This window comes from Dermacentor variabilis, chromosome 9 (genome assembly GCF_050947875.1).
Source record: "Dermacentor variabilis isolate Ectoservices chromosome 9, ASM5094787v1, whole genome shotgun sequence".
Classification (NCBI taxonomy): domain Eukaryota; kingdom Metazoa; phylum Arthropoda; class Arachnida; order Ixodida; family Ixodidae; genus Dermacentor; species Dermacentor variabilis.
The window spans coordinates 62730898-62755899 of NC_134576.1; the positions used below are offsets into that span (position 1 = coordinate 62730898).

Sequence of the window (25002 nt, forward strand, 5' to 3'; positions counted from 1 at the left end):
TGTATAAAGTTTTTCGTTTCTTCTTCGTCTGCGGAAAGAGTCCGTCTTTTAACCTCAACCTCAAAGTAACAACATCGGGAAGTTTCCTATGAGCTGACCTCTCACATCACACCGAGTCTCCCTGCCGTTGGTTGCGAGTATTGAAGTCACCAACAACAACATAAGGTTGTGGGAGCGGGTCAATCAGACTGTAAAATTCCACTTTGCTGAGTTCATAGCTGGGTGGTATGTACATGGAGCAAATTGTAACCAACTTATTAAATAAAATCGCTCGAATAGCTATAGCCTTGAGAGGCGTTTGTAGTGAAAGATGTTGACAAGCCACAGACTTGTCCACAATAATTCCCACCCCTTCAGATGAGGCAATACCATTGCGACGGTCTTTCCAGAAAGTGACATATCGCCGGAGGAAATTCGAATGTTTGGAGTTAAGGTGTGTCTCCTGCATATAACAACACCTTCAATTGATATTCGGACAGGATTTCAGTTATGTCGTCGAGGTTATGAATGAGTCCTCTAGCATTCCAATACATTATCTGTGTAGCCAGAGTAATAACAATAAAGAAGGGTTCTATGTAAGAGGCAGAAAATTGCTATTAACACTTAGGGATCCTTGTCTAGGGCCCTGATTCTTTTGTTTTTGTTTTCTAGCATGATCAAGCGAGCCGTGCTGCTCCATCGGCACCAAAGGCACTATTGTTATGTCCATTGCCTCCTGCAAGGCGCTGGATGCCCACCCTTGGAGACTGGCAGTTTTGTGTTTCAGGCCTCGCCTGGCGAGGAGAGGCCTTCTGGCTAGGCGGCCCACCCAGGGGTCATCGAGCTCTGTTGTAGAGTGGGCGTAGTAGCTTTCCCTACTACTGCCCCGGGGACAGGTGCCACAGCCGGCAGACCACTTTGTGTGGGCCAGGCAGATGGCGCAGAACAACATGGCGGAGCACCCTCACGTGTCACATCAGTATATGTCATTATGACCAATGGAAAGTCGTTCCCATGCTTCGGCGTACGAGATGTTCTGTGTGACTTTCAGTGTTATGATTTATTTTTTATTCTGTCAGGTTGGACAGCATCTGGCATAGGTCAGGAGTCCATCATCAGAATTGATGCAATGAGGATCACTGGTACAGGTGTCTGCTCCCTGGTCACTTGTACCACACATGTGAGGCGACCTAGGCACAACTGGGATCCATGGCCCAATCTTTGACACTTGAAGCGACGACATGGATTTGGCACATATGGCCTCCCCTTAGCTTCACATATCCTGTCTCTATGAATTCTGGTAGGTAGTTTCCATCAAAGGTCAGTAGTAGGTGCTTAGTAGTCGGTATCTCCTTGTCATCACACCCTATCTCAATCCTCTCTAATCTCACTCTGTTGTTTCCAGCCCTTGAGGAGCTCTGGCTCGCTGAGTTCCAACAGATCCTGTTCTTAAACTACAACACGGACCATGTTCATTGATCGATGAGGAGTGCTGGTGATTGAAGTGTTTCCAAAGTCGCAAGGTGTGGAAGCCTACTATGCTGCACTTTATCGCCCACCTCAAGTAACAAGTTGCCACTAACCATTCTGCTCACTTTACAGCCTATCCAATTGTTTCTGTGAGACACACTCATACAAAGAATGGTGATATCGTGCAAACAGATTTTTTGGGTTTCTCACTATGCATCACATGATACTGTGGGAAGCTTTCTTTAGTCTGGACAAAAAACTTGAAGGTTGCTTCTTTGCATGATATTTTCAGGGAGAGACGAAGAAGTGGAGGAAATTGTGTTGCCGATGCCTGTGTTCAGTAGGGATGCAAACCACCCACCCTGGCGCCCAACGAGGGGACATGACAGAACTGTTCTGGATGCGCCAGTTTTACATCCCTGCTTTAACCCAATATGAATAACCAAGGATGGTTATCACACACAAGGTTAACCCTTGCCGCTCAGAAATTCAGAACGTAAGGGGACTAGAAGACAGGAAAGATGGAAAAGTTGGAGGAAAAGTGGGTGCCGTCTATATGAAGCAGAGGCTGAAGAGGTGTATTGCCTCCACCTTCAAGGTGTGAACAACCAGCCTTCAAGGTGTGAACAACCAGCATCAGCTCAACCCCAGAATCCCCTTTTCCTCAAACACGGCTAAGTCGCGCATGGCTACATGCGGGAGGGTCTAACTCTCATGTGCTCGGGTATGTCGTGTTGCAACACACCAAACGCCTGCTTCCACAGATGCCCCTGCGGGGCCGACACTCCAGGAGGATGTGTAGAACGGTGAGCCTCTCACCATCTACCACAGGTTGGAGGTTCATTACCAGTCAGTAGAAAATTATGGGTACCATACATGTGTCCTATCCTGAGTTGGCAGAATAGGACACTAGTTTGTTGTGTTTTCGCAGCAGAAGGCCAGATACCTAATTGTGGCTTAATCAAGTGAAGCTTATTATTTGTTTCAGCGTCCCACAAGCATTGCCAGTGGCTTGACAGTTTCTTTGGCAAAAAAGGTTTCAGTCTGTGGCAGGATTAATGGCTCTGTGGAAGCGGTAAGATTAACAACTTGCAATGTAATTGACATGGCCGTATAGTCTGCTAGCACATTACCATCGATGCCTCTATGGCCAGGCACTCAGCATATAATGATATGTGGGTTAGACATATACACTCTACACAGAACAGGACAGAGCTCAATGAGTACAGAATTTTTGTGTTTACAGAATGGCATTAACGCTTCTACGACGCTTAAGGATAATGTAAATATAACTGCTTTTTGCAAGTTTTGATTTCCTTATATGCTTCACAGCCGACAATGGTGTATAGGCCTCAGCCTTAAAGATACTTGTTTCTGGGTGCAGTACATCTGATTCCAAGAAGGATGGACCGACGGCTGCATAAGACACCCCGGCATGTGTCACTGTAAAACTCTGTGCATATGCACTTGGACAAAAGTTCTAGGAAATGCATTCTAATATGTGCCTCTGGAGTGTGTTTTGTCAGCTCTACACACAATGTGTCACATTCTAAGAGTTTCCTGCACCACGGCAGCAATGACATTGCTAGGGTCATCAGGCTATGTTCAAGGAGTGAAACAACTATTTCCTCGCTAAGTTTCTTACACACAGGGAAAAAGGTTCTCTTGCTGCTGGTCGATTGTTAAACACTGTAGTACATGTCATGTCAATTACAGTTATGAAGGAAGGATGCTCACAGCTCACATTATTGGCCAGAAAATATGTGAAACTGGAGTATGATTCTTGAAGATGCAGAGACCATTCATTAGCTTCTACATAGAGGCGCACTACAGGACTTGTCCTGAAGGCACCGGTTGCCAGGTGGATATCGAGATTGTGAACAAGGTCCAGCATCTTCAAGGCACTGGGAGTAGCAGACTGGTACACTATGGCATCGTAGTCTAAGCATGCATGTATACTAAATGCCTTATGTGCTTGGGTACAGGGTGTCCCAACGCACCAAATGCCTGCTGCCACAGACACCCATCCAGGGCATTAACAATGTGTGCTGTTTTCTTGCCTCATTTCAATTTATACCTCACAGCCCCATAAAAACAGGGCTATCATAATGACAAGTTAAAGCAAAATGCTGTAGAAGCAAGCAACTGCAAAAAAGCCAAGGAACGGCCAACACTGTTAAGGCAGCACATTACAAATTTTTTGTCTGTGTGCATTCTTTTGGCATAGGCGTGACGAGATCTTACCGCTTGGACCTTATACTGAGTATGACAGCACAAGGGTCTTGCAGCTATGCTGCTCCACTTCAGCAGTCATTATCTGTTGCGTGGTGCGCAATTCAATTTATTCCTCAGTACTGCTTCATGGCAACAGTGAAATTTCGTGATAGTGAAACCATGTATAAACACACTTCATTATATTGAGGTTCAAAATACATTGTATTCTATGGACAAGAAGTTTTAAAAACTAAGTACTTTGTTATATGAAGGCTTAATTGTATATCATGCGCCGTGAGAACCCAGAAAAATCTATTTTTTGGAAATGATGAAGCCAACCAAATGATGGTAGGCTGGACAGGGAACTGACAGGAAAATGTCGGAGCAGTTGCCAAAGTGCATTCTAACATTGAAAATAGACTCTGCTGACACACCTCAGCTATGAATAAGTTTAATCAGGCCTCAAAAAGCCTGCAATAAGAAGCACTACATCTGAATCTTGGAAGTGCACTACTTCTTATACAAAGGTGAATGCAAGAAAACACAAACTACACAAAAAAGTGCAACTATCAAGAACAAGCATAATTGAGCTAGCTGACAGTTGTATTAGTGGGAAACTAGAGCGCAGGAACGAGGAGACACGAAGAAGTGACATAAAGAAGTGCTCTACAACTGAATCTTTAGTGCACACAAGAAAAGAATGTACACAGACACACACTGCATGTCAATATTTGCAAAAAATAAACCATCAAAGGCACGCGTCTAACAATGTTCAATGTAGTTTAACTCTATCATGCAGTGACAACGATAGCTGGCTTACACGTAGCGCCTGTTGGTGTTATTTTCTTCGTGTCTCATCATTCCTGCACCCCAGCTTTCCAATAACGCAACTGTCAAATGATTCTGCTTCCTGCCTCAACATAATTTAAACTGAAGCAGCAGTGAAATGTCAACTTCTGTGCCCCCACGTGCACCATGCTCTCCCAACAGCGAGGAAAGCGAAACTCCAGAAGTTACAGTTCCGCATCTGTTAGTGCGATCTGTGTTTTAAAGTGTTTTGCTTTCCCTAGAAACAAACCCTGATTTTTTTAGTCGAACCGTTTTCATGAGCTGATGGTGCCGAGGATAGTGCATTCTAACACAGCGGTAAAAACCACACGATGGTACGGTACCACCATTCGATGGTACCACTGGTACCATTAGTAAGAGGAGCATTCTTGCATTCTTCCCTCATGAAAGCTAGTGCTTTGAAATGCTGTCATTGACATGCTGCGCCTCTGGTCGAACTTGCAGATGCTATTGTTTGAGAAGTTGTGCCTCTGGTTGCAGTGTCTACAACCAGTTGGCACTCGCATACAGGTAAGGCACGCCATCCATAAGTGGACCAGCCGTACCACCCATAAGTGGTAAAGAGTGCCACCCATAACACATAGTGCTACACAGCGCCACAAATTCGTCGTAATCTTTATCTCTTTCCATTCACGCTGCCTGTGCGAGGTATTATGCCAACAATGAGCCTCATTGATCAACAGCAGTAAACAGAAGTAAACAAGGAATTGCACTGGAACTGACACTTCAGCAAGGAGATTTGTCTTCATCAACCATCCTGCTGAAGGCTAGGTAGCCCCTTGTGAGAAAGGTTGACTCCAACCTGACATATTCCTTGTTCGAACATCGTTGATTATTCCAAGTCACTACTTTTACATGAACTGCTGTCTTGTTCAATGAGCCTATCCCTCTACTGAAGTAGACTTGCAACAATAAGCGAGCAAATGCAAACTAAGCGAAAAAGACAGTACAATATCACTTTTGCACACACACTTTTGTGATTTATTGAAACACATAACCACTGTTGTGCAACTACTACTGCCTCCTATGTATCTCTTTGCTGCTTACATAATAAATGCCACTAACAACATGGAGTACGCCAGAGCACGTCAACCATTCACCATGGCATCTACTGTCTCTCGTCTCATCTTTCCTAATCTATAGCCATATAGATATAACATGGTGTCATAAGTATGCAATTTAGCAGCTTTTCGGTGCCTCAGTGATGCGGCACCACAGTATTAAGCATGGAACTCCTGCTCATTCAACCAGCTAAGCATTTCAAGCCAGGCAGCAATCTCGTGGAAGCATGGTCGGACTGGAAAGTGGTCTATCAGCTTTATGAAGCAGCACGCAAATACAGCACAAAGCCAGAAGCAACAAGATGAGCACTGCTACTTCACGTCATAGGCCCAATAGCATGAAAAACCATGGAGACATTCTATTTTCCTTCGCAAGCTGACAGTGAGCACAGAACAGACACGGTAACAGCAATTTTTGCCCAGTTCAGTGAGAGACACCTTTCGTACAAAAATGCAATGCAAGCGACAGCTGTCTTCAACTGTATGTATCAGAAATAAAACCAGCTGATTGACAAGTTCATGGCTGAAATTCAGCATAAAGCAGCAAGATGTGACTTCGGTGACAAGCTTGACCGCCTCCTATGCGACAGGATCACCGCTGGCATTCATGACGCTGTACTACAAGAGAGGCTGTTCCATGAGAGAGACTTGACATTGGAGAAAGCCATCGCCATGTGTAGAGCAGTGGAAATTTTCAAGCAGCATGTCTCTTCACTAGTGTAGTGCAAAAGTGTAATTTGATTTAATTCATGTGAATGTGGACTTTGTGAGAACTTCTGAGGGTTTTGATATCTGAGTCAAAAAGGATGAAAAAAGAAGACGCAGAAGAAGGCAAGCCAGGGACAGCTTGAGCGCTTGGCAGCACCAAGAAATTTCAACAAGGAAAAAAAAGGAAGAAGAGGCGGGTGCCGAACGAGCAGGCAAGGCGCTCGTAATTTGGAAGACGCAGCAGCAGTGCGCTGTTCCAGGAGCTCCTGCTGCGGTACCCGAGGCAACCCTGTGGACGCACCTGCCTGTTGGTGCAGACACGGAGAGGCGCCTGGTGTGACGACATTTGGAGCAGGCCTGGCTGTTGCCTGTTGAAGCAGCGTAAGGCTGTGTCCGGGACGAGGCCTAACCGATGCCTTTGCTTTGAGACTGCCTCTTGCGTGGTGGCACGTGGAGCTGTGGCAGTGCAAGCCACCTGCCTGACATCCGTTCAAGTGTGCTGGCCACAGTAACGCAGCCAGGGCTCGTCGCTTTTCTCATCGGATGACCAGTGCCATCATCACGTCTTGGCTCACCTCCAGCTAGAATCGTCATGACAGTTTTACCACCGATTGTTGTCACTATCGGAACTGAACCTGTGGGACATTTTTACTCCTCTCCAGAACACTGCGCATAGGACATAGTGTAGACAAGTGTTTGTTTTAGTGACTTTCATTCCATACTATGTGTTAACTGCTTGTTTTGCTTTAATTCTAACATCTTCGAAAAATGTTGGTTTACGTCTGTGTGAGCATCTCTGACATTCATTACCGCTTGACTGCACACAGACATACGTGACGAACAACCGTCACATTTCTGGCGTCCGCGACAGGACAAGCTCTATGATTACACTTTAGGGTCGCATGTAGTTTGTGTGCAGTAGACGATAATGGATGAAGAGAATGCTAGTTGAGTTAGGTAAGGAGATGGGACTAAGTGGAGAGGCTTTGAAGGCATGGGTGAGTGCAGAGCAGAAGGACATGAGAGATCAGCAGGCGAAGGAATGAGAAGAATCAAGTATAGCGGCACAGGAAGAACAAACGCGAGAGTTAGGCCGCATGGAGGCTGAACGAGCGCTCCTTGAAGAGTGACAGCAGGTAGTCGAGGCAAGTGGTTTAAGCGATGAGACCGGTTGTGGTCACGGTTTTCGCAGCCCTCATAAGGTGATTCGGCCCTTTAACGAGGGTAGAGATGAACTAGATGCCTATATACAAAAGTTTGAGAGAGTGGCTGTTAGTCAAGGCTCGGCACAAGTGGGCCTTGTCATTAGGTCTGTGTCTGACTGGTGAAACGTTAACGGCAGTAGGTCAGATGTCTGCAGAAGACACCACGGATTACGCAAAGTTAAAACAGACGCTGCTGCAGCAGTTCCGCTATACGGAAGAAGGGTATCACGTGAAGTTTCAGGATGCGAAGGCCAAGAATGCTGAGACAGCAAGACAGTTTGCAGGACGTCTTCTCGGCTACTTTGACCACTGGTAAGAGTTAGCCAAGACACCGAAAACGTATGAAGCGTTGCGAGACAAGATCGTGTCTGAACAGTTTTTACGATGCTGTGAGACAAAGCTGGCTATCCTTATCAAAGAAAGAGGAGGTCGTGATTTTGACACACTGGCAGAGACAGCCAACCAGTACCTGGAAGCGCAAGGTATAAGAAATCTTGCTAGAGGCAAGGAAGAAAGGAAAATGAGAGGAAGCTTCTAGCCCACAATAAAGCAGTGGCTACAAATGAAAGCAAAGGAAAACTGCTCTGCTTTTTTTATAACAAACAGGGACACCGAGCTTCCAACTGCTGGACTACACCCAGAACTCCCAAGGCATCATCGCCCAGGATATGCGAGAAGACAGGCCGTAGGGCTGATGCTTGCCCTACTGGCTCTAGCAGACGTGGCAAAGTGTCATGCTCGCTTAAGACCGGAACAAGTCAAAGAGGAACAAGAAATACAACAGGAACCTGGCCAACAAAGTGCGGAAGATGGTCACAATGTTCTTTATATTGCCCAGAGTGGTAAAACATTTGCAGGTGTGTCGAAACCAATGCCGATGGTAATCGGTTATAGTGAAGGGAAGAAGGTAACCATCCTGCGAGATACCAGCTGTAACACAGTTGTAGTGAAGCGGGCACTCGTTTCGAACTCCAAACTCACTAGTGGTACCCATATTATATGCTTATTAGACCGGTCTGTAAAGAGACTGCCAGAGGTGGAGGTGTACATTAGCTCGCGCTTTTCAAGGGACACGTTCGTGCAGTTTGCATGGAGGACCCTTTGTACGAAGCTGTACTTGGCAATGAAGGTGTCCTCCCGATTGACGATACTGTGTGCAAGCAATCCGATTTTCCACTGTCAAGTCACAGTGCAACAAATTCATGTAAAGGAAGAATGGCAGCTGCTACAGGGAAAAAGAAGGAGCAGCAACGAAAACTACCCACACTACAAGTCAACCATTAAACATCAGCCCAGAGGAACTGCGAAAGTTGCAAAGCACGGATCCCACACTAGAAGCTTGTTTTGCAGAATTGAAAAAAATAAGCACATCAAAGAAGCAAGCTGTAACAGAGTTTGTGTTGGTTCTTGGCATCCTCTTCTGGCACTACCAGACTGCAGAACGGCGGGACTTGGAGCAACTTGTGGTTCTGAAGAAGCTCCGGAACACAGTAATGCAGATGGCACATGAAGGGTTACTTGCTCGTCATCAGGGAAAAAAGTGTACAGTAGACCGTATCCTAGAGGAATTTTATTGGAAAGGAATACAGACGGACGTTACATGTTTCGTAAAATCATGTGACATATCCCAAGAACTGTACCGAAGCACCTTGAAGGCCTCATGCCCTTGGGAAGTATGCCCACCATCAGGACAACATTCCACCGAGTCGCAGTCGACATTATTAGTACTCTGTCATCAACATCCGATAAAGGGAATAAATATGTGCTGACACTGATCGACACTGTTACACACTACCCCAACGCAGCAGCATTACCAAGTATTGAGACAGAGCAGGCAGCAGAAGGCCTACTAGAAATGTTCTCTCATGGTGTTCCACGAGAGATAGTGAGTGATCGTGGCAAGTCTTTCACATCCAGCCTAATGCAGGAACTGGGACGACTACTGTCAACGCCGTACCATCTAATGGCGAATGGTCTTGTGGAAAAGTTTAAGTAAATGATCAGATGGTATGTGTCAGGAATGCCATAAAAAATGGGATAGATACTTGGTCCCATTGCTTTTCACCCACTGAGAGGTCCCACAAGCAAGCGTTGGGTTTTCGCCATTTGACCTCCTGTATGGAAGATTTGTGTGGGGACCGACGTCCATACTTAAGGAACTCTGTACAGGTGATAACCTCGACACAGAGACCAAGACGACGTACAGATATGTCGTAGAGCTCCAGGAAAGATTACAGGACACCTGTAAGATGGTCCATGAAGAACTACAGCAGGCAAAAGCTTCCCAAAAGAAGTACTATGATAGAAAGTCAAGAGCTAGGCAGCTTTTTGTAGGCGATAAAGTGTTACAGATAATCTTCACATGGAAGGGCCCCTTTACAGTTGAAAAACGCAACGATTACGACTACCTTATAGACCTTGGTTCACGAGTGAGCCTATCCCACATTAACCTTCTGAAAAGATGTGAGGAAAGAGAAACAGAACCACACAACCTGAAGTATGACGCAATTACCATTGAGTCGGATAGTGCGGAAGAACATGAAATAGCTTCCGTGACTCTACACCAGAGAGACAAATAAAAATGCTGCGATAGATAGTCGCTATCATGACTATCAGACGTGTTACTTTTGTTAAATGTCACTATTGGACAGATGAGTACAGTAGCATACAAATCATGTTTGCGTATGTTGTTGAATTGTGTGCACTGTAGACAAGTTGTCTCCCAAACAACTTTCTTAAGTGGCGGGCAACAACTGCAGATGGACAGGAAGTGACTGCGGACAACTTCAACAGAAAAGGAAAGCAAGTTTGACAACACGCTGACAAGCAACAGCCAAGAGGACAACTAGTGTTTCATTGAAGGAACAGGCAACCCAAAGAAACAGTGCCTCAGTGTACATGTGGCACGTGCAGAACCATACGCCAGTCCCAACAGTGTCCCGCCTATGGCTATACCTGATACACATGTGGGAAGTTTGGACACTACGCAAGTGTTTGCCATCAGAAGCAACAAACGATGCAGAGGAAAGTTTGGATGCCTGGTGCCAACCAAGGTCAAGAATCCAACCAGGAGTTCTTCTTGGGAAGCCTCACAGCGGACATTGTAAAAATGCATCATGAGACTGGTTCGAAAGGGTCAAAGCGAATGGACATGACATGAACTTCAAATTGGACACAGGGTCTGATGTGAACACTCTCCCTGAGCAGCTAGTGCTGAAATGGAAGCATAAAATAATTGTGTCAACCAAAGCTAAGGTTACAAATTACCTAGGTGAGCAACTCAACATTGAATATGAATGTGAGCTCTCTTGCCCAGTGAAAAACAAGCAAAGCTTTCTCAAATTCTTGCTAGTCAAAAAAAGCCTATACTTGGAGCGACTGCATGCCCAGCGCTAAACTTGGTGCACAGAGTCAGGAAAATCAAGGCAGTGGAAGAGGCCTGCCCTCTGGCCTCTCAGCAGATTGAAGCCATGCTCCAAGAATTTCATGTGTTTTAACGGCACTGGCAGGTTACCAGGAGAGTACAGCGTACACCTCCAGCCAGATGCAAAGACTACATTTACTGCCCCTTGCCTTGTGCCAAGTGCACAAGAAAAAAAAACTGAGAACGCTGAACTCGAATGAATGGAACAGAATGGCATAAGCAAGTGCGTGATGCAACCAACAGAACAGGTGTAACTTATTGCCGTTATCAACAAGAAAGATGGAAGTCTACGAATTTGTCTAGGCCCAAAGAACCTAAATGCAGCAGTGAAGGGACATCCCTGTCTCATACCAGTTCCAGAAGAACTGTTCGTGCGACTAAGTTGGTGCACTGTGTTCTCAGTTTTGCATGCTAAGAGTGCTTTTTGGCAGCTAGCACTTGGAAAAACAGCTCACAGTTACGCACATTTGCCTAACCATGGGGACACCACAGGCTCCTCCGGGTACCCTTCGGCCTCAATGCAGCCCCTGAACTTTTTCAGCAAGCAAATGACAACATCTTTGAACATCAAGGCCTTCTAATGCCATATTTTACCCATATTTCGGTCGCATCAAGAAGGCTTGAAAAACATGCAGCTCACTTGCGTAAAGTGCTCAGCATAGCACGAGCTAACAATCTCAAACTGAACTATGGCAAACTCAAACTGGGTTTGCCATCAGTCACCTACCTAGGATATCAGTTGACACAACAAGGCATCACTCCTGATCCCAGCATGAGCAAGTCCATCAACTATACCAGCACCAACTAGCAAAGCTGAGCTTTGCTTTCTGGGAATGGCAACATAGCTCATGAAGTTCATCCCGAATTTCTCAACAAAGAGAAGCCCCTTTGAGAACTTCTCAAGTCTGATGTTGCACGACACTAAGACGTCAGGTGCATTCAACAAAGATCAAGAGCAAGTGGACAACAGCTCCAGTGTTGCACTACTCTGACCCTGTGCAGTCTATTGCCATATCCGTAGATGCAAGTTCCTATGGAATGGGCAGCATCTTCCTTCAGAATGGCCACCTGGTAGCTTATGCATCTTCAGTACTCATGCCAGCACAGCAGCACTATGCGCAAACTGAGAAGGAACTGTTAGCTGTTGTGTTTGCCTGTGAACAGTTTCACTAGTATATCTGTAGTCACAGCATTATGGTTGAGACTGATCGCAAACCTCTTATCGGTCCTCAGTGTAAGGACTTCCACAAAGTCTCCCCCAGGCTAGGACACCTACCACTTTTCCACCACAATGGTGTTACTTATTTGTTTTTAGTGGACTACTATTCTAAGTTTGTGGAAGTCAGGAAAATGTCCACGACCTCAGCCTCATCTCAGGGATATCTATACACACTTTGGCATACCTTCAGAAGTTGAGAGTGATCAAGGCCCTCCATTTGATTCCACTAGGTACAGAAACCTCAAGGAATGAGACATCGTCCACAAACCCACATCCCCTGTTTTTCCTTGTTCAAATGGACAAGTTGAGAGAACTGTCCAGATCATCAAAGCAACAATGACAAAAGCAATGTGCAAAGGCAAGGAACTCTCAGTGACGCTGATGAACCGCAGAGCAACTAGAATTAATGGATGCCTGTCCCCAGCAGAGATGCTTATGGGAACAAGAAGAATGTTTATTCCAGCCCATCCCAGTACTTTGCTACCGCACTACCCACATAAGGTGCTTCAGAGAAAGCTTCAAAGCAGCAGGCTCAACACAAGCACTCTGACCAGCATGCTCAAGATCTGCCTCCGTTAGGCAAGAACCTGCCAGTGTGGGTTTAGCATGGGAAGAAATGGAAGAAAGCAGTCATAATGCAGGTAGGTCCAGAGCCATGGAGGTATACTGTTACAGCAGCCAATGGTCGAGCATACATGCACAACTGACACCACCTACGAGTGCAATGCTACTCAAGGGATCCCCAGACAACACCTGAAGACCATTATCCTGTTGAGTCAACAAAAGAAAATGAACCACACCATTCCTCACATCCAAGAGTTCTGCATGACCGTCCCTCAGACCTGATAACTGTGCCACCACAAGCAATCCCTAAGACACACTTGGGAAGACCAGTGAGAATTGCTTCAAGATTTCTCATGTGATTCTCTTTTTTTGACAGTTCTTGTGGCGGCATGTTATGTAATCATTAATGCCCCCTATGTACCTCTTCGCTGCTTACAAAATAAGAAACACTCCCAACATGGAGTAGGCCAGAGCAAGTCAACCACTCACCATGGCATCCACGGTCTCTTGTCTCATCTTTTATAGTCCATAGCCATTCAGATATAACAACCACTACAGAGCCCCATTAGCTTCCCTATGGCAAGCTCATGCAAATGAGTCAATCAAGCTAGCAGATTTCAACAGCCTTTGAATGCATGTGACAGTTATTTCACACACACACATACCCACACATACCACTGTCAGAATCAGATAAAGTAGAATCTTATTGAAAAAAATGTTTGAAAGCACGGCCATGAAAACACTGGCAGCATGGTAGACTGACCTTGGGGAAGCGCCATCTGTAGTGTCAGTGCCCGCAGCCCTCGTCGGATGTGCTGGGACAGGGACAAGCAAGGCTGGTGTCCTCCAACGATGTTGTGCTCAAACAAACAAACAAACCTGGCCCCGGAAGACTCTACACAGCTGCACGTCACCTTCACCACAGTGTAGCACACAGAGCACCAACACAAATGCCACTCGCAACAATGCCAGCACCACTGATCACACACTTCACAGAAGCCCTGTTTGAAGCATCGTAAGTTAGCTTTGGCAGTGTCGCTCCGGCGCTTGCGGATGTGCATCTTCAGGGCATCCTTGGGGGAGAACCTCCCAAGGCAGAGATGGCAGCGTAATCCGTCAGCATCGTCATTGTGCACCGTCTTGACATGGCGTACAAGGTTCTGCTCACTCGCAAAGCACCCAGCGCACAAGAAGCAGTTGAAGGTTGCACGACCGGTGTGTTTCTGGAGGTGGCAACAGCAAGCGGTTATTGTGGCGAAATGCGGCTGGGCAGAAACGGCACGCATACTGTGAAAGGCCAAGCACTGGATGCTGCAGCTGCTCGTGCTCCACTAACAAAGCCTCACTGTGAAACACAAAGTCACACTGAATGCACTTACAGACACTGACACCATCCTCTAGAGTGACTGAAATGCTGTCCCTGCTTTTGACTTGACTTGTGGCAGTTACTATGGCAGCACATGTATTGAAAAAGAGAAACCAAAGGTGAAGTTAGCTTATTAAGTATATGACACAGGAAAAGAGGAAAATGCAATTTATTTATTTCACCAACCAAAGGGTGAATGTTTACAGTTAGCTTTCTTGCAGCTCACATTGTACACATTTATGCACATTTCACATATGGTTGCTTTTACAGATCGTAAGCACAGTTGTTTGGTTGCAAGTGACTTATGCCCCACCATTCTTATGGCAATCTTTACCAGTCCTAGTACTGTTTAAGAAGGCGTTTTAAGCTTGGTTGGAAGGAGACAACGCCCTGGACTTCACGTGCTGTCTACCATGTTGTCAACTGCTACAATTATTCTAAATATCCTGTAAATATACTTTTGACTACTTTGAACCCCGTGACAATATCTTGAAAGGAACGAGTAATAATGAGAGGAAAGCTAAAACCATCTTTTTTTTTAACAAAACTGCCATGTAACAAACATTCATTCAGATCAATTTGGCGTCGGAGACTCCAGCACACAGAAATTCAGAATGCCGAGCACAGTTCTCAGTGTGCGGTATCCAGGGCCTTGTTAGAATCTGTGAGCCAATGGGCTGGTTGAAGGTGTTGCCTATAGTCGCTACTGTGGAGCAAGAAGGCAGTGGTGAAAGATACTCAGGCAAAGCTTGAAGTTTATTTGTTTCACCACATCAGTAGTTAGTAATTAGACATCATGCATACAGAATGAGAGAAATATGCTTTCTACAAAAATGCAGTGACACGAAATCACAGTCAATTTGGATGCAGACCCCAAAATGCAAGCATTAACCCTTAACATTATTTACTCCTGAGGCACAGCAGTTTCTGTGAGCACTGATGGAGTCATTAGCACTGTCATGGTTGCTCTGGTCTATTTTGCTACATTCCAAAAAACTTTGAGCTCCAACTTGGCAGACTGGCACAGGTTACAAATCAAGACTCGTCTTGACTCAATGCCCAAACCTGGCGACTCTCACTCTGCAATCACTGGAGACTTGTGGTGTCACTGTTTCTGAGGTGTCTGTTGCTGTGCCCTACTCTTCATGCTCCTCGCAGTTTTCACTACGAGCTGGCTCATCATTGGGTCTGACTAGGTCACTAGATGCACCCTATTATGCACAAGCCCAGCGGTGGGTGTTTCGATGGCGTACAAGCAGGGCTTGGACGCTGGGCTGAGCGCACACACCGTATCCTTAATGTCTCGAACCTACACTGTATGCCCCGGCTGCAACAGAGGAAGGACAGCTGTGGCATCATGGCGATCAAAGTCTTTCTTCTGCCGCCTTCTCACCTCCTCTGCCTTGGCACTTGACATCATCTGGCACAGGCCAAATTGGTTCCAGGTGGGCCACTGTCTTGGGAAGCCTGGCTCACAGGCTGCAGCCCAGCAGTACCTGCGCTGGGCTGAACCCTGTGATGCCTGCAGTGTCTCTGTACGACAGAAGAGCCAGAAAAGGATTGTCTCCTTTCGCAAATAATTCTTTGATTGCGCGCATTATCTTTTCAACTTCCCCACTTGACTAGGGGTAGTTCGGACTTGAGGTGGTGCGTTGGAAGCCACAGTGTTTCACAAAACCTGCAAAGCAATGTGAAGCAAACTGCTGTCCATTTTTGCTTTGTACTACTGCAGAAATGCCAAAATGAGCAGAAATGCTTTTAACTGCATTGATAACCGCCTCAGAGTTAGTTCTTTGCATGTACATGACATCAGGGTAGCAAGAAGGATAATCAACTACTAGCAGGTAGTTGTGTCCCTGGTAACAAAACAAGTCCTTTCCTACTTCTTGCCACGGTTGCACTGGAGTCTTCGCTACCACCAACTGCTCACTTCTTTGTGCTCGTGCACACTGTCTGCAGTAAGCGACTCTTTCTCGTATTTGCTCTTTCACGTATCACCACGTGCAATCCTGAGCCCTCAGGCAGCATTGGTTCATTCTCTGGTGGCCTTCATGGATAAGTTCGAGCATATCCTATTGCAGCAAAGCTGGGATGGCAAAGCACGACAAGCGACTTGTGGAGGTTCTTCAATGTCTGAGGAGAGCCGGAGTTAAACCCAACAAGTCAAAATGCTGCTTCAGTCAAGACATGAAGAGTTTCTGGGTGTGGTCATCGATGCCAATGGTATATCATCATCATCATCAGCCTGGTTACGCCCACTGCAGGGCAAAGGCCTCTCCCATACTTCTCCAACTACCCCGGTCATGTACTAATTGTGGCCATGTTGTCCCTACAAACTTCTTAATCTCATCCGCCCACTTAACTTTCTGCCACCCTCTGCTACACTTCCCTTGGAATCCATTCCGCAACTCTTAATGACCATCCGTTATATTCCCTCCTCATTACGTGTCCTGCCCATGTCCATTTCTTTTTCTTGATTTCAACTAAGATATCATTAACTCGCGTTTGTTCCCTCACCCAATCTGCTCTTTTCTTATCCCTTAACGTAACACCTATCATTCTTCCTTCCATAGCTCGTTGCATCGTCCTCAATTTAAGTAGAACCCTTTTCCTCCAGGTTTCTGCCCTGTACGTGAGTACTGGTAAGACACAGCTGTTATAAACTTTTCTCTTGAGGGATAATGGCAACCTGCTGTTCATGATCTGAAAATGCCTGCCAAATGCACCCCAGCCCATTCTTATTCTTCTGATTATTTCAGTCTCATGATCCGGATCCGCAGTCACTACCTGTCCTAAGTAAATGTATTCCCTTACCACTTCCAGTGCCTCGCTGCCTATTGTAAATTGCTGTTCTCTTCCGAGACTGTTAAACATTACTTTAGTTTTCTGCAGATTAATTTTTAGACCCACTCTTCTGTTTTGCCTCTCCAGGTCAGTGAGCATGCATTGCAGTTGATCCCCTGAGTTACTAAGCAAGGCAATATCATCAGCGAATCGCAAGTTGCTAAGGTATTCTCCATTAATTCTTATCCACAATTCTTCCCAATCTGGGTCTCTGAATACCTCCTGTAAACACATTGTGAATAGCATTGGAGAGATCGTATCTCCCTGCCTGACGCCTTTCTTTATTGGAATTTTGTTGCTTTCTTTATGGAGGACTATGGTAGCTGTGGAGCCGCTATAGATATCTTTCAGTATTTTTACATACGGCTCGTCTACACCCCGATTCCGCAATGCCTCCATGACTGCTGAGCTTTCGACTGAATCAAACGCTTTCTCGTAATCAATAAAAGCTATATATAAAGGTTGGTTATATTCCGCACATTTTTCTATCACCTGATTGACAGTGCGAATATAGTCTTTTGTTGAGTAGCCTTTACGGAATCCTGCCTGGTTCTTTGGTTGACGGAAGTCTAAGGTGTTCCTGATTCTATTTGCCACTACCTTAGTAAATACTTTGTAGACAATGGACAGTAAGCTGATCGGTCTATAATTTTTCGTCTTTGGCGTCCCCTTTCTTATGGATTAGGATCATGTTAGAGTTCTTCCAAGATTCCGGTGTGCTCGAAGTCATGAGTCATTGCGTATAGAGGGTGGCCAGTTTCTCTAGAACAATCTGCCCACCATCCTTCAACAAAACTGCTGTTACCTGATCCTCCCCAGCTGCCTTCCCTCTTTGCATATCTCCCAAGGCTTTCATTACTTCTTCCGGCGTTACCTGTGGGATTTCGAATTCCTCTAGACTCTTTTCTCTTCTGTTATCGTCGTGGCTTCCAGTGGTACTGTATAAATCTCTATAGAACTCCTCAGCCACTTGAACTATCTCATCCATATTAGTAATGATATTGCCGGCTTTGTCTCTTAATGCATACATCTGATTCTTGCCAATTCCTAGTCACTTTTTCGCTGCTTTTAGGCTTCCTCCGTTCTTGAGAGCATGTTCAATTCTATCCATATTATACTTCCTTACGTCAACTGTCTTACCCTTGTTGATTAACTTCGAAATTTCTGCCAGTTCTATTCTAGCTGTAGGGTTAGAGGCTTTCATACATTGGCGTTTCTTGATCAGATCTTTCGTCTTCTGCGATAGCTTACTGGTATCCTGTCTAACGGAGTTACCACCGACTTCTATTGCACACTCCTTAATGATGCCCACAAGATTGTCGTTCATTGCTTCAACACTAAAGTCCTCTTCCCGAGTTAAAGCCGAATACCTGTTCTGTAGCTTGATCTGGAATGCCTCTATTTTCCCTCTTACCGCTAACTCATTGATCGACTGCTTATGTACCAGTTTCTTCTGTTCCCTCCTCAGGTCTAGGCTAATTCGAGTTCTTACCATCCTATGGTCACTGCAGCGCACCTTGCTGAGCATGTCCACATCTTGTACGATGCCAGGGTTAGCGCAGAGTATGAAGCCTATTTCGTTTCTAGTCTCGCTGTTCAGGCTCCTCCACGTCCACTTTCGGCTATCCCGCTTGCAGAAGAAGGTATTCATTATCCGCATATTTTTCTGTTCCACAAACTCTACTAATAACTCTCCCCTGCTATTCAATTCAATTTCAATTCAATTCTTTATTTGCAGACATAGAATACACAGAAATACCAGAACTGGTTGGACCCATAGCCACAGGCTAGTGTCGGGTCCAATGAAAAATGAATAACAATTGAAAGTACAAAGCAAATAAAATACATCATGTGTATACACATGTTTGTCGCATACCATTAAGTTGCACGAGCGTACACAATGTAATGCGAAACAGTGAAAAGCATCTTATACTATTAAACATTTCTAAGTAATCACAATACACTAGTTAGGAGGATTGCAGGCAAGTTTCTGCATTATTATGAACACACAATATTAATCTAGACAAAATCGAAACACTAAGATATGTTCAGCAGGTGTCAGCGAGTTACTAAATAAAAGAAAGGACATCATTATCGTTACCATTGAAAAGCATTATTGACGCTAAGCAAGTATTTCTTAAGTACCATTGAAAAATTATTTGCCTGTTTTATTTCTGCTGGTAGTTTATTCCAAATTTTTGACCCTGAAAACTGCAGCAAACGTTGTCCGTAAATATTTTTAGTTGGAGGAAGATTAAAATTACCGCACGTTTGATTTCTGGTCGCACGATAAGATGAGTAAAATATAGAAACATGAAAAGGGAGGTTGTGTTTAACAATGTTGAAGACACACGTGGCAATTTTTAATTCGTGTATCTTGTCATACAGCAACACATTCATTCTATTAAATAAAATCAGACTTGGTTTATCGTAACTTGAATGGGTAATTATTCTCAGGGCGCGCTTTTGAAGTTTGCGTACAGGTTCAAGATAAGTTTTGTATGTCGTACCCCATGATTCATTACAATATGTGATATGGCTATGGATGAGTGCAAAATATAAAATACGCAGTGTGTTAGTATCGAGACTATGCCGTGCTTGTGAGAGCGCATAGCATCCTGATGCGAGCTTTTTACAAACTGCGCTTATTTGTTCTTGTCAGTGCAGATTGCTGTCGAAAATCACGCCAAGATATTGAAATGAATTGACTTCGTCTAATGGAAAATCGTTTATTTCTAAATCTAATGATTTAGCAGGAAAGGTATTGTTACGCGTTCGAAATACCACATACTTGGTTTTACTAACGTTAATCGTAAGTTTGTTCATTGAGAACCATTCACTTGCTTTTTTCAACTCTTCGTTTGCTTTAATTTCAAGATCACGAGTGTTATCGGCTGTTACTACAATACAAGTGTCGTCGGCGTACATAAGGGTTTCACTTGTACCAAAAATAAGTGGGAAGTCGTTAATGTATAATGAAAATAAAAGGGGGCCAAGGACGGATCCTTGAGGGACTCCAGTGCGCATATGCTTAGGCGATGATGCAATATTGTTCATTCTTACTACTTGTACTCGTTCATGAAGGTAATCAGTAAGAAGATCTAATGAGCTACCGCGGAAGCCATAATGTTGCAGTTTATGTAAGAGTATGTTGTGATCAACTGTATCGAATGCTTTTTTTAGGTCCAGGAATATGACACATACAAGTATATTATTTTGCAAAGCTTCATTAATCATTTGAGTTAACGTTAACACTGCTGACGAAATTGAATGATTCAGACGAAAGCCATGTTGCTGTGGGCACATAACCTTGTACTTATCAATAAATTTGTGGAACCGATGCGTTAGAATTTTTTCAAATATAGTATTAATGGTACTGAGCACGGATATCGGCCTGTAATTGCAAGGGTCATTTCGGTCTCCCTCTTTGAAGATAGGGACAACCTTAGCTATCTTCAGCTGAGACGGATATCTAGAACAGTTCACGGAGTGGTTAAACAAGTGGCATAATACTGGCCCTAACATATCTATATTCTCTTTTATCATTCGAATAGAAATACCATCTAGTCCGGAGGCTTTAGAGGCTGACATCTTATTGACTGTTGCCATCACGTCTTCAAGTTCAATGGTATACATAACGAAAGTGTTAGGTACGGGACTCTGGAAGATAGATATATTTTCTGATTCACTAAACTTTTCAGCCAGGGATGGACCGATACATGCGAAGTATGTGTTAAAATTCTCTACAACGTCATTATCAGTGGTTTCGGGAAGCACAGTTAGCTTGCATTGTTTTCCTGTGATTTCGTTTATAATTTCCCACAGCTTTCTTGTGTTACCAGCGGTCTGTGTAATTAGGTGAACATAATATGCCCTTTTGCGCGATCGAATCATAGCGACAGATTTATTCCGCTGTACTTTGAATTGCTGTAAGTAGTATATATTATCTTTATTATGGCACCATTTGTCATGCCAGTATTCTTTGGCCTTAAGTGTTTGAAGTATGTGCTCTGTCATCCAAGGGCACATGGGCATATCATGTCGACCCTTCGAGACCTTGCGATTACTCCTATCTACGGCGATATTAAGATATGCAATTAGGTTATTTATTTCAATGTTGATGTCCTCGTTCAAAATTTCACTGAAATTAATGCGAAGGATTTCTTCTCGTAATAGCTTGTAATCTATTTTCATTCCAATGCTGTTTCTTTTTTCTTTGGTACTAGTTGGATGATCTAAAGCGGCAAAGATAGGTAGATTATCAGAGATTGGCTCTTGGTAAACGCCTCCGGTAACCCCCTTGTCTAGATTTGTTAATGCGTGGTCAATTAAAGATGAAGATGCCTTAGTTATACGCGTCGGCGACGTAATTAAATTACGATAGTTGTAAGATTGCAATAAATAGCTATAGTCGTGGTTGTGCATGTCATATGTGTTTATGTTCATGTCGCCTACTATAATCACTGGTTCATTTCGCTGCTTTGACACAGCGCAGAAAATTGTTTCCAGCTTATCGAGAAATCCTGCGAGGTTACCGCTCGGTGGCCGATAAACTGCACCAATGATGACGTCACACTCGAGCCGAATGAAAAGGGATTCAGTGTCATTGCAACTATATGTGGCGGCTGGAACATTACTATAGGATATATTATCTTATACAAACAATGCAACGCCACCCCTGCGTGAACGTGAGTCGCGTGCGTTCGATTCTGTTCTGTAACCTGGAAGCCTGATTGTTTCACTTTTCAGCAGCCACGTCTCAGTTGTTGCAATTGCACTGAACGAATGTTCATGTAGCGACAGGAAAGCAGAAAGCAAGTCTACGTTTTTATTAATACTACGGATATTGCAATGAAAAACTGATGTAGATTTTGCTCTACAAAGATTGTCAATCTAGTGCCTATGCCATATTCTCCCACTGCGTTGTCTCCAGCCTGCTTCTTGCGTACCTTGGCATTGAAGTCACCCATCAGTATAGTGTATTTTGTTTTGACTTTACCCATCGCCATTTCCACGTCCTCGTAGAAGCTTTCGACTTCCTGGTCATCATGACTGGATGTAGGGGCATAGACCAGTACAACCTTCATTTTGTACCTCTTATTAAGTTTCACAACAAGACCTGCCACCCTCTCGTTAATGCTATAGAATTCCTGTATGTTACCAGCTATATTCTTATTAATCAGGAATCCGACTCCTAGTTCTCGTCTCTCTGCTAAGCCCCGGTAGCACAGGACGTGCCCGCTTTTTAGCACTGTATATGCTTCTTTTGGCCTCCTAACTTCACTGAGCCCTATTATATCCCATCTACTGTCCTCTAATTCCTCCAATAGCACTGCTAGACTCGCCTCACTAGATAACGTTCTAGCGTTAAACGTTGCCAGGTTCATGTTCCAATGGCGGCCTGTCCGGAGCCAGTGATTCTTAGCAGCCTCTGCTGCGTCGCAGGTCTGACCGCCGCCGTGATCAGTTGCTTCGCAGCTGCTGGGGACTGAGGGCCGGGGTTTGATTGTTGTGTTCATGTAGGAGGTTGTGGCCAAGTACTGGCCACAACCACTATATGGAGGATATATATAACCACTATATAGGAGGTTGTGGCCAAGTACTGGCCAAGGTGCAGCGTTGGCATAGAGGTAGAACACCCACCTCGCATGCAAAAGGTTCGTGGTTCGAATCCCAGTGCCGCGCAATTTTCCACCGGATTACAAAAAAAAGAAGTCCGCGCGTTGATAAAATTGCATAAACAGGCCTGGAGTGTGGCCTGATCCCGGTGACCAGAACCGGTAAAGCACTCCCTCACCAGAGCAGGATTGGCCACCCTGGTATCTCATCAAGCCCCAGCAAACTCAATGCACTGTGCAACTTGGATACATTCAAGGGCATTGCTGGGATTGGACACTTCCTCGGCATGGCTAATCATTTGGCAACTTCCTTCCCAACTTTTCACAGGCAACGGCACCGATTCACACCTTGCTAGGCGAGCAAAATGCATGGCAATGGCTGCATTTTGCATGGCTTTCATGCATGGCTTCAGGAGACCACTTTTAATCTGGTAAAGGTGATGCTCACCTCCGACCTGTGCATCGCGAAGTATCATCCCAGTCGTAATACCACTGTCTCATGCGATGCAAGCTCATTTGGATTGGGATCCGTTCATCTGCAGTAACAACCATCGACGGAGCAATGCGTGGTAGCATTCGCATCGACGTCGGTAACTGAAGCAGAACAGCGCTACAGCCAAACAGAGAAAGAAGTGCTAGCGGTAACATGGGCTGTACACTATTGTGACCAGTACGTGTGTGGCCTAAACTTCACGGTAGAAACCAATCACCAGCTGCTGATAACGCAACTTGGACAGAATGCCCCCATATATTTAAAGGTTTCACATCAAACTTGTGCGCTACCAATTTAGCGTGGTCAACATTCCTGGCAAACAGCTATCCACTGTGGATACTCTTTCAAGATCTCTGGATGAGAAGCCGTCGATCAGTATGGTGGATGTGGTAGACAGCAACATTGCTGTGAATTGGCCAGTTACTTTCAAAGGATACTTTCCTGGACCAGTGAGATGACCCTCCGGTTTTTCAAGTTGCGACGGTGCTCCCGAAAAAGTGCTTGGAATGATCGTAACTTCTGCTCCTGAGTCGACCTGGAACTCCATTCACGTGGACCCAAACAAACTTGTCGTTTGCCTCACGAGTGGTCTTGACCGCATGCATTTCGATGGCACGTGACTGTCGGCTTTGCGAGCTTTGTTTAGCTAAGGAAACTGCTTCGAAGTCTCCTTTCATTTTGCAAAACTTGCAAACAGCTTTCTTGCCAGGGCAAAATTGATAACCGCCTCAGAGTTAGTTCTTCGCATGTAGATGACTTTATGGTAGCGAGAAGGATAATCAACTACTAGCAGGTAGTTATGTTAGAAGTGACATGTACTGTGCGTGCCAGCGAGGATCGTTTCTATTAGTCCTAATGCTTGATTACCTGTTGCCTTCTCCCTGGCCTGTGTACCACTGCATCAACGGCGACCGGTCCACATAACTGGTTTTCTCGTTCGGTATCTTTGTGCAGCCGCGCATGCAGGAGCGCTTTATCAAGCATCAAGTCAGAAGTGTGGCAGAGTTGTTCCAATAACTGGCTGTCTAACAAACCAACGATAAAGCGGTCTTGAACGAGCCTGTCCTCGACGGGCGTTGAACCGTAATTGCATCTTTTCACCATGTTTCGCAACGCGGAATAAAAAGTATCCTTGCTGCGTCCACTTGTGAACTTCGTTTAGCGGGTGCACGAAATACGAGGTGAACTTGCTTTTCACAACGCTGTACGACTGAACTTCTTCAGCCCCGAAGTTAAGAGACGCCAGCACGCGTTGTGCTTGAGCACCCATGTAGTAAAGAAGCATTCGTATCCGAACTTCCTCGGTGCAATCCTGTAGCGTCGGCATAGCCCTCGAACTGTTCCATTCAGGTAGACCATGCACTTGTGTAGGCGAAGTTGAAGCTCAGTGGCTGCTGAAGTCCAGGTACTACCACGGGAAACGCAGTGTTCCAGTTGTTCACAATTACAGATACCGAAAGGCAGACACCATGCGCGATGAGGGGCGTTGACAGACTCGTCTACACAAGCGACTCGGAACCGTGTTGACCGAACGAATCCTCCCTTTATTGGACGCGATCACAAATATAGAAAGCATGGTGCGTAACACCGTCTACAATCTCCACCACTACGGCTCGTTTTTGATAATGGGTACGGTTCCATGGTCGTTCTTGGGAGTTGTTGCACTTCAGGGGCGATCCCACCGTTAGCAACCAGTTTGTTGTGTTTGTAGGCGATCCCACCGCTAGCAACCTGTTTCTTGCGTACTCCAGGGTAGTGTACCGTACTGCTGCCGAGAAGTAGCGGCGCCTGCCTATCAAAGCTCGACCGACATTACTTATTGGGTAGCGTGGTGTTGTCGGCGGGCTGCAGGCATCCGGTAGACCATGGCGACCGAGCAAGGGCGAGACGATTTGCTAGTGCGAAACTTGCACTGTTTATTCAAAGGTAGTTGAAAGAAAATAAGAAGAGCATGAAGTATGAAGTATCTAGTATGAAGTATTGGCCTC

At 45.1% G+C, this 25002-nt stretch overlaps 1 protein-coding gene across 2 annotated transcripts in view; it reads right to left on the bottom strand.

Moving 5' to 3' along the window:
- The window catches only part of LOC142592740 (uncharacterized), a 37767-nt gene that overhangs the window by 10637 nt on the left and 2128 nt on the right, over positions 1-25002 (bottom strand). For both annotated transcript variants that reach the window (XM_075704350.1, XM_075704351.1), the window contains exon 2: positions 13457-14141. In XM_075704350.1, coding sequence (XP_075560465.1) covers positions 13457-13979 — 523 coding nt within the window. In that variant the 5' untranslated portion in view covers positions 13980-14141. The remainder of the gene's footprint in view (positions 1-13456; positions 14142-25002) is intronic.